Genomic DNA, 11,559 nt, shown 5'->3' on the forward strand with positions numbered 1-11,559 from the left:
GACCCAAAAGGTTGTATTTACATGGAAGAATGGAAGGAAAAAAATTACAGTGAATGTGAACATTTATTTTAAAAAAAAAAAATCGCCCCCGGTATGAACATTTTTTGGTTCCGCCACTGCCACATGAGAAACCCTTTAACTAAGAGGTTGGTGGTTCGTGCCTCGTAGTAGGTGTAATTCCTGGATTAGTTTGTATTAGGTATGTGAGTTGACGTTCTAAAAAAATACATAGGGCCCTTCCAAAAACCTACTTTAATTCTGTAACATAGACCCAACATTTATTGAACTCTAAAGTTTTATCACGTCCGTCTCATTATATTTTTTGCACACAGTTTTAGGAATCCTACTAACTTCATTTTGCACCAATTAGAAACCTTTCTCTTCATAATAACATCTTCTAAATCGTTAAAATACTAAGTAGACACTTAAAATGAGATAATTCAAAATTATAATGTGTTAATGTGAACATTTGTGGTGAGACGGATAAAATATATTTTAACCGTGGCCCAGTTGGCTAGTTGTTGGGAAATTAAGGTCTCACTAATTCCCACCACCCAGCCCAACAATAATAGTAAAGAAATAAAAACAATACACAACACAAAATTTAACGTGGAAACTCCAAAACAGGAGAAAAACCACCGACCCCAAAGAGAGAAATAAACTATATCACAAATTGTTACAATGATATAGACGACTCTCTTAAGCCAACTACACTCTCCAAAATATTTAACTAATACAACTCTCAAACAAGGGTAAGAAAGAAAGAAATAATCAAATACTTAAAGTGTATTGATTGGTGCAATTTGGAAGTAATCCCATAAGCTCCTTTTATAACCAAAGAGATTACTTCCCACTCTTTCCATCCACCGATGTGGGACTAAGCAAAAAGCATTTCTTCTACTAGCCAAAAATCAAACCAACAAATCTCCACCTTTTGGATAGAAGAAGATAACCATGCTTCCACATTGCAAGGATAACCGATGTAGACGCTTCCTCGACGACAACTTCAAGATCCTCATCTTCATGCCGTTGACATTATCTCCCAAGAGACAAAACTTGAATCTTTACCGAACATTGTCTAAACCGACAATCATTGTCATCACAGACAATCATAACTCTTAACAAGAATTATCATACTCCACCATTAAGAGTATAGCACTTATTCCAAGCATTTCACCTCGGCACATGTTGTTAAACAACCAGCTGAAACTTTATGGTGCAACTTCCTGTTTGGCTTTCCCTGGAAGTTTCATCAGCTACAACATCAGTTTCCACCACACAACCTGCATCAATGCCAAACCAATGCCCATGTGCAATTGTGGAACCGCTAACGAACATCCCTTTCCATGGTGGCGCAGACACACCATGAGGATGACGTGAATTCAGAGGAATTCATCACTCTCCGTAACAATGGAGACAATGTTAGCGTCATTGGAGCCATTTGTCGGATTAGCTCCACCGGGACAATTAACCCTTACATGTCCAGTCTTCCCGCACCTCCAGCATACCAGATTCTTCCCAGAGTTTCTCTTTCGCCTATCCGAACACAACACTATCGTATCTCCTGATGACAAGACCCCGTTACCTTCCAGTCTTTTCTCCTCGGATAGGAGCTTGCTAGTAACATCTTCAAACTTCAGAGTTTTCTTCCCATAGATCAAAATAGGTTTCATATGTTCATAAGACGATGACAAAGATAATATCAACCTCAAATCTTTATCTTCATCATCCGTTTTAACTCCAATAGCCTCCAGTTCCGAAACAATACCATTTAGAATGCTCAGATGATCTGAAATCTTAGAACCCCCATCCATACGTAAAGTATGAAACCGTTCCTTAAGACACAACCGGTTTGAGATGCCCTTGCCCTGGTACAACTTGTGATGACCCGAAAATTTCCGATCAAATTTAAACTTTAATCTTTATATGTTTCCGACACGATAAGCGAAATTTGTAATGTTGAGTCTCGAAAGTTTTGAAATCTATATTCATGTAATTACCCTTTGACCATGCCTGACGATTCACGAACAATTATGTGTAAATGGATATATATGTATATATATATATATATATATATATATATATATATATATATATATATATATATACATATGTATGATTATTAGATGGAGATATATTAATAAAACATTTAACGGTTTAGTTAATATGAATATAAGTTATGAGATCTATTTACGACTTGAAAACAATAATAAAATATTGAATGGATAATACTTTACATGAGCATATTGTTTCAATATAAGTTATTATAGTTATCGACGAGATTAAAAGATAATATCATATGATTGAATTATCAGATACATTGAATTATGATTACGAGTCTCTGTTATAAGGTCTACGTTGATTTAAGAAATCGTTTCTTTTTAACGGTATTCGGAATAAATGATAAAGTGATTTTCAAGTAAGAACAAAGTATCACTTAACTAGTGTCAGACAAATGTTAGTGGAGAATTGAATTTCATACTACTTGATTGATCTATTTTCAAACGTACGAAAACGTTTTACAACATAATAGAACAAGTTTATTAATGTATATGTTTAAATAACGTAAGTTGGAATATTAGTTGTTAGATATATGAATAACTTGCAACGTACATTAAAACGTGTTCATTAAATTTATATGTTTTTAAATTAGTTTAGTACACAATAGTAACATTCGCTTAGTGATGCGATTGATATTTAAAAAGTTAATATATAACTGAATTATATTTAATTAAGTTTTTAAATGAAAACGTTATGAGTTATAATATTTTTCTGAACGATTTTAAAACGAACTTTGAAAAATAATTGGTTTTTGAAAGACTAAATATTGTATCATTAGATAAATATTCCAAACATATATTATGTACAGATTTACAATTCTAAATAAAAATATATATATTTTAATTTAGTCATAAAACGTCCTGATTTAAAATAATATATTTTGATAAACAACGAGTCACTGATTTATAGAAGTAAATGACCACAACGCTACATTTTATAAGTTACATTTTTATAAGATAATTTATTGATGAGTAAGTCGAATTATTAATAAGGGTACACGTCGCGTAACTTAGAAGGCTAGTTTTCTAAGCGTACGAAAGTGCGCTCGAAAAACCAAAAGTGGTACATGAGTCGAGTGACAATGTCCAAGTCATTTGAGTAAAAATTACATTTTTACCATGAGTGTAAATATAATATAATATATAATTAATTATATAAATTAAATATATTATATATTTAATAATATAAATCTTGTGTCGGTAGAAGGAGAGAATGGATTGTAGCTGGCAAAAGTAAGTCATGCAATTGCATGACAAATTAACTTCATCCCCATGCAATTGCATGGGGAGAGATAGGTGGCCAAGTTTGTTTATAAAAACCGATTCTGGTTCCAAATTATTCTATCTCTCTCTCGAACTCACATACATCAACGGAGTATATATTATTATTAATTATTATTATTATTATTATTAATATTGTTATTAATCTTATTATTATTATTATTAGTATTAATATTAATTATACATAAAATACTACGACGGAGTTCTGCTCGCGTATTTTCAAAACCGGTTTATGAGTGGGATAGAGCTAAGAAAATTATAGGTTATAGCTATGGAGGTGATGGGTATGGTTCATAGGTATGCTCGTGAGATCAATCTAGTATTTATCGTCTCTGTTGCGTCTACGTATTTTCCTGCAATATTGAATCTCAATATTGATACGTGAGCACTCACAACTTAACTTTTATTTATTAATAGTGTATCCCTGAATAGTGCTCGAGTATATAGGATTATGCATGCTTGTACTTTTGATATTGCCATTAGATAGGTTTTGTTGAATTCTGAATTAGTTACATATGCGGTTGAGATAAGGTATAAGATATGCATGTCCTTGGAAAGCTAGCGAAAAACTATAAACTTTTCATTTAGATATCGAATGAATTCGATGAACGGATTAGAAGTTATTGTCAATTGAATTTTTGTATCATTATTAAAAATGATTATTATTATCGTCGTTATTATCGTCATTCTAATTTTTTTTACCTAATTACTATTATTATTATTATTATTATTATTATTATTATTATTATTATTATTATTATCATTATCGATAAAAAGTATTATCATTAAAAATTATTATTATTATTATTACCATCATTATTATCATTAAGAGTATAATTAGTATTATTATTATTATCATTAAACTAGTTATTAGTATTATCCTTATCATAATATTTATTATTATTAGTATTATTAAAATTAAAATTAATAATAGTAACACTTAATTATTATGATTACTATTATTATCATTAAAATGAACGCGATATAAAAGACGATTTAAAAGCTATTAACAAATTGATTAGGAAATAATGAGTATTAGTATCATGATGAAATTTAAATATTGTAATTTTTATCATTACTATTATTATTAAAAGTATCGTTAGTATAAAAACTATCATTTTAAACAAAAATTATCATTTTAATAGAAATGTCATTGTTATTATAAAATATCATTATTATCATCATTTTAAATAAAATTATTATTTTAAAGTTAATAAGTATCAAAGTTATCATTACCATTTTATCATATTTAGTAAAATTAAATATTGATATTTCATTAATAGAATAATAATAATTATTATTACAAAATAATACAATTTTTACTTACTATTATTATAGCTATTATTTTATCAAATAAATATGTGATGCAAACATATTTTACTACGTGTAATAAAATTACTTATCATATTATCTTTATGATATTAAATAAACTCTATAAATTTTATTTCTTAATATATATAAGAGTATATTTATTATATAAAATGTTATTAAATAAAGTATATTATTTACTCTAATAAATCTTTTAAAATATTTAAAAATATAAAACGACGATATTCAAACTATATAATAATCATGTATAAATTCTAGAAATCATTTTGAGTCAAATTGACTTTTGTTAACTTTTGCATATTAGTCTCGAGCATTAGGATTGTGGTACACTATGACATAACCTAAATTGTTGGACAAATATTGACCAACATATATATATATATATATATATATATATATATATATATATATATATATATATATATATATATATATATATATATATATATATATATGTATATATATGTATATATATGTATATATATGTATATATATATATATGTATATATATATATATATATATAACTATTATAGGTTCGTGAATCCAAGACCAACCTTACACTTGTTCAATGATGTTATATGTATTTTTACTACTAAATACAGTATGGTGAGTTTCATTTGCCTTTTTACCCTTTATATTTTTGAGCTGAGAATACATGCGCAATTTTTATAAATGTTTTACGAAATAGACACAAGTAATCGAAACTACATTATATGGTTGAATTATCAAAATCGAATATGCCCCTTTTTATTAAGTCTGGTAATCTAAGAATTAGGGAACAGACACCCTAATTGACGCGAATCCTAAAGATAGATCTATCGGGCCCAACAAGCCCCATCCAAAGTACCGGATGCTTTAGTACTTCGAAATTTATATCATGTCCGAAGGAGGATCCCGGAATGATGGGGATATTCTTATATGCATATTGTGAATGTCGGTTACCAGGTGTTCAATCCATATGAATGATATTTTTGTCTCTATGTATGGGGCGTATAATTATGAGAAATGAAAATCTTGTGGTCTATTAAAATGATGGAAATGAAATGATTACTATAAACTAATAAACTCACCAACCTTTTGGTTGACACTTTAAAGCATGTTTATTCTCAGGTTTGAAAGAAATCTTCCGCTGTGCATTAGCTCATTTTAAAGATATTACTGGGAGTCATTCTTGACATATTTCAAAAGACGTTGCATTCGAGTCGTTGAAGTTCATTAGAGATTATTATTAAGTAAATAACAGATTAGGTCATTTATAGTTTGGATATTATAAAATGGTATGCATACCTGTCAACTTTCAATGAAATGAAAGATTGTCTTATAAAAACGAATGTAACGTTTGTAAAAATGTATCATATAGAGGTCAAATACCTCGCGATGTAATTAACTATTGTGAATCGTTTATAATCGATATGGACTTCGTCCGGATGGATTAGAAGCGGTCCTTTCACAACTACTCCAACTTATCCCAAAGTTCCTTAGTCGTTGATAATCCGTGCACATTTGCAAGCACGTTCTTTGCAAGACACAAACGAATCGCACTTGCTGCACTCAAATCCATATCATCTCATTCTTCTTCATCGAACTTACTGCTAGAATCACTGCCGGGAACAAAGGTGGGTTTACCTTTCAATGCCTTGTGTAACCCGGACTGAATCAACACATCCTTGACTTGAACCTGCCATAAGCCAAAATTGATCATCCCATCAAATTTCTCTACATCAAACCTCATTGGACTGAACTTCGACATCGTATCCGCATCCGATAAACAACACTTTCTCTGATTTTGCTCACGTTTCGAATAGCCAAAAGATGTAGCAGGTAGCCAGGACCCTTTAAATCGGAAATCCACAACTCGCCACTAACAAATCCAACTATTACTACGAATCAGAAAAAATATTGTCTAACCAGATACCCTATACGATCAATAGAACTCGTTTCTGATGTGGACGATCCACTCCCGTGGCAACCACAGAGCATACTCCGACTCCTATAACCGAGACCCCCGTCAAACCTGACGGTCTGATACCAGTTGTTGGGAAATTACGGTCTCACTAATTCCCACCACCCAGCCCAACAATAATAGTAAAGAAATAAGAACAATACACAACACAAAATTTAACGTGGAAACTCCAAAACAGGAGAAAAACCAACGGCCCCTAAAGAGAGAAATACACTATATCACAAATTGTTACAATGATATAGACGACTCTCTTAAGCCAACTACACTCTCCAAAATATTTAACTAATACAACTCTCAAACAAGAGTAAGAAAAAAAGAAATAATCAAATACTTAAAGTGTATTGATTGGTGCAATTTGGAAGTAATCCCATAAGCTCCTTTTATAACCAAAGAGATTACTTCCCACTCTTTCCATCCACCGATGTGAGACTAAGCAAAAAACATTTGTTCTACTAGCCAAAAATCAAACCAACAAGTTGGTGGAGTACATGGGTCAGCCCTGTCAAAGTCGTTAGTTCAAACGTAAAACTTATACAGTAATTTTATTTTTATTAAAAAAAAAAAAAAAAAAAACTTTTACTCCATAAATTCAAATAAAGTTTGGGAATCATCTGCCTGTTTAACTTTGGTTCCAATTATTTCAACACAATTAACTTCAAACATGTGCTAATTATATAATGCCACATTTATTTTAGTGGTGTATAAAATGAGATGGTGGCGAAGATTATATCCACACAATCCAAAAAAAAAGAGTAAAATTTTAAAATATACAATCCACACACACGTCAATCACGTATAATCTATGGTTTTTGTTCGTATATATTCATTTCATTATCCTCATATAATTTTGTGCCCATAACCTGTCTGACAAAAGTCCCCAAAGAGAGCAAATCATCATACAGAGGAGAAGACAAAATTCCAAATTTTTGTCTTCTCCTTTTTCTTTTTGTGGGTTTGAGCTGAAGAGATAATTACAATTTTTTGTGAAATTGAATTGTCAATTTCCAACCTCTCTCTCTTTGTTCAACCCACAAAAGAATACCAATAAAATTGCTCTTTTTCTTGGGCATACATTACATATATATCTTTTTATCCTTTTTATGCATTAGCTCTTGGATTACACCTTATCTTTTTGGTAAGTTCTTGATCACCTTGGCTTGTTTTCATTATAATTTGTTTATATCCACATAAATTTTATGTTATGTGTTGGATACATTGATCCAATTCGTTGATAGTCTTTTTGTTATGTTATACAGGCTCTTTGATTCTCCATTGAAGCATTGTGGACAATAAAGAAGGAAACTTTATCTTCTGGTTATCAATTTTGATTGTTTGAGGAGACGAAGCCCACTCTGCGTTTGTTAGGCGGTGGGCTTCGTCTAAATCCCAAAAAAACCAATAAATTTGTTAAAGGAGGAGGCTTTTTGAAAAATCCTTCTTTTTTTCATAAAAAGTTTGAATCTTTACAAAAAATAGAAGCTTGTGTGGTGCTTTCTTCTCATTTTTTAGCCTTCCCAAAATGCTAATCTACTTTGTTACTTTCATTTCCTTCATACTATTCTACAAATACTCCATTTCCATCAAGAAACTTCCATCATGGGCTAGTGAAATGAGACTGCCTTCTTTCTATTTATGGGAGGATTTGTTGATCTTCAACTTAAAGATGACCAGTTATAGTAAGATGAAAACAGATGATAGGGAGGATGTTAAAACCAGTGCAGCAACAGAATCAAGAAGTCTATTGGATTTGCCTGATTTAGCATTAGAAACAATTCTTGAAAAGCTTGAGCCAGCTGACCTTTGTAAAATGGCTTGTGTTTCAACTTATTTAAGGGGCATGAGTATGAGTGATTACCACTGGAAACATCACATGAAACAGAAATGGGGTAGAATTTTTGGTCCTGCTGCCAAAAAAGAATGGCAGTTATATATTGCATCTCAAAAAGACTTGCTTGATAGTGAAGAAAAAAGAGGCTTTTTAAGGGGTTATTTGTCAAAACTTTGGCCTGTTATGAAGCTTAAGTCTAGATCTAGATCTTATAATGAAAGAAAATCTTTTGTACCAACCGATAGTTGTTCGATCCTGTCATGCTACCGAGCCCTTGAGACTGCCAAATTTTCGTTTCCTGCTCAGGTCTTTAACCGTGAGGTAATCTTGTTTTTCAGTTAATATAGTTATTTACAGTCTTGGTAAAAATTAATCAGCTTGCCAATATCTAATGGATCTCAGCCTTTAAAAAGTTCTATTGATATGATTACATACTATACAAACATATATTAAGATTAAATTTGCAGGCCATTTAGTTGTGTTAACCATTGTGAAATGTTGAAAATTTGGTTTTACAGAACGGGCATGTTGGGTTCGTTATGTCATGCTATGATGCAGAACTAAGCTATAATTGCGAGACAGATACTTTCGAGGCTAGGTAGAATTTAATAACAATTTGAAAATGGTTTTCAAATATGTGAATAAAAAAATTGTAAAAATTGAATTTTTTTTTTGTGGGGCAGATATCCACCACACGGGCCAAGAGCAGTAGCGTCGGAGAACGGGGTGACATGGGAAAGGCTAAGGGAAGCTCGTGTTGATGAATCACCTCATGATCTTCATGTTTCGAACTGTTTGAACGATTTACGCCCAAAAGATCACATTGAGATTCAATGGAGAAGGAACAAACAGTTTCCTTATGGTATGTTCTTCATTCTACACTCACATACTGAAATCTTTAATTCACCAACATAAATTAATTCACCAGCATTTCAATCCTGAAAATCATAATGCTAACAGGTTAAATTTAAATAGTATATACAAAACTAAACTGGAAATAGGTTGAATGGTGTAATCAAGTGTTTACAAGTTACTTTGTACAACATGTTGATTTTTAAATTAATTTAAGTTGGATTGCTATTATAGTAAGAGATGAGATTTAATAGAGTTATTTGTATAGAAACACAAAAAGTTGTCGACGGGTTGGCCCAAATCACTCGACCCGTTCATGTTTGTTACTTTGTCACAGGTGTACGTTTGTTAAGAGCTACTGTTAGCAAATTCCTATTTTCAATACACATATATTAAAAGGAATTAAAGCTAATTTTATGAATTTTATTTATTCATACTTTAATTGAAAAGTTCCAAGAAAATATCCATCAAATATTAAAGGTTTACATGGTTACAAATGTAACTATTAATGGACTGGCAAAATAAGGTAATTTGCTAACGAAATATATTCACACATTATTGTAGACATAAATATAAATATATAATGTATGATAGTAAGTTAAGAATAAGTGAACTGCAAAATTCATGCTTATGTCTTCAGTTTGGAATACATGAATTATACTATCCCACTGCAAAATACATGATTTTATGCATCTCAGTTTATTTCTAGGACCACAATGAGATAAAAGGTCCTACCCATTAACATAGATATGACACACAATTATTAGTTTTGTACAAAGTTGCATCAAGAAAGATTATTATGTTCATAATGAATCTAAAGTATCATTGAATTTAAACTCAAAATGTTGTAAAAAGACAAAATAAAATCTTTATTTTGTGATTTTGCAGGTTGGTGGTACGGTGTTATAGGGCACTTAGAATCATGTGATGGTAATGAGACATTTTGCCGTTGCCATGAAAGTGGTAAGTTTATCTTGCAATTCTCCTTCAATAATACTAGAGAGATAAATTTTGATTAGTAAACTAATAATGGGTAATGATAAATCCATCACATTTTTTGATAAATCCACCACAAACATGCATTAAGAAGTTATACTGTACAACCATTAATGATTATGTGTGGTGGAAATATCAAATAAATGTGGTGTACTGCCCGCTAATAATCGGTCGGAGTATTAGCTATGCTTTACTCAAATCACCAATTTCAAGATAGTCTGGTGGTTGGGGCTAAAAAGTATCAGGTTCAAACTTTACTACAACATGCGTTTATGGGTCAACACATCACTCTTTTACTTGTTACTATAGGCACCATGTTGGACCGTCATTGTGACACCTTTACATAATAGTATGCATATAAAGACAAAGTTTTTTTAATATATCAAGAATACTTTGAAGAAAGTAATGATATTTAAGAATGACAATGTAACAGATATTGTGGCGCTCGAGTTCAAGCAGTATGCACCTGGTTCACAATGGAGACATATGACGATTAACAGGAAAGACCATCGTGAAGAAGGAAACCAGACCGCTGGGTTCTATGGAGGAATCAAAAAACTATATAACAAGGATGAGATTTCTATGTGGCAACAATTTTGGCCAACTGATATCTTGGAATAACTAATGCATATTAGAGGAAAATAATCCAAAAAAAGGAGGAAAAAAAACAACAAATCTGTTAGCCAATAGATGGTTAGGTTATATATTACCTTTATTCTTTTTTTTTTTTTTAGGATTTTACATATATAAAAATATATATTGGCTTATGGGAGATTAAAGGTTCATATGGGTAAATGGGTATAACCTGAATGTTGTATAAACTCACAAGTCACAATTCACATCCAAGTTATAGTAAATTTGTAAGACCACTCTTAACTATGACGGTCCGTCATGGAATCACTGACTGCCACATCAGCAAATTCTTTCCATCACTAACCTACCACTAAACTGCTAACATCCATGACGTACTCATCACTTGGTCCCACCTCTATTTTTTATATTAAACTTTTATATTATTAACTTATATATAACAATTAAAATTCTAAAAATAAAAGTTTTATTAATAAAAAAACATTACAAATTCCTAAAAATAAAAATAAAACCATTACAATTCCTAAAAAGTAAAAAATAAAAACATTACAAAGTCCTAAAATAAAAATAATAACATTACAAAGTCCTAAAATAAAAATAAACGATTACAAGTTAAACGCGCCATCGTGTGTTTATGTTTGTAAATGAGATTGCAAAT

At 30.9% G+C, this 11,559-nt stretch overlaps 1 protein-coding gene across 1 annotated transcript; it reads left to right on the plus strand.

The window, feature by feature from the left end:
• Positions 1–7,474: 7,474 nt before the first annotated feature.
• LOC139859738 (F-box protein At2g32560-like) lies at positions 7,475–11,050 on the plus strand. The gene is made up of 6 exons (XM_071848513.1): positions 7,475–7,769; positions 7,891–8,783; positions 8,981–9,060; positions 9,146–9,324; positions 10,203–10,277; positions 10,744–11,050. The coding sequence occupies exons 2-6, from the start codon at positions 8,154–8,156 to the stop codon at positions 10,929–10,931; spliced, it is 1,152 nt and encodes a 383-aa protein (XP_071704614.1). The 5' UTR covers positions 7,475–7,769; positions 7,891–8,153; the 3' UTR covers positions 10,932–11,050.
• Positions 11,051–11,559: the final 509 nt, after the last annotated feature.

The sequence above is a fragment of the Rutidosis leptorrhynchoides genome, chromosome 1 (genome assembly GCF_046630445.1).
Source record: "Rutidosis leptorrhynchoides isolate AG116_Rl617_1_P2 chromosome 1, CSIRO_AGI_Rlap_v1, whole genome shotgun sequence".
Classification (NCBI taxonomy): Eukaryota; Viridiplantae; Streptophyta; class Magnoliopsida; order Asterales; family Asteraceae; genus Rutidosis; species Rutidosis leptorrhynchoides.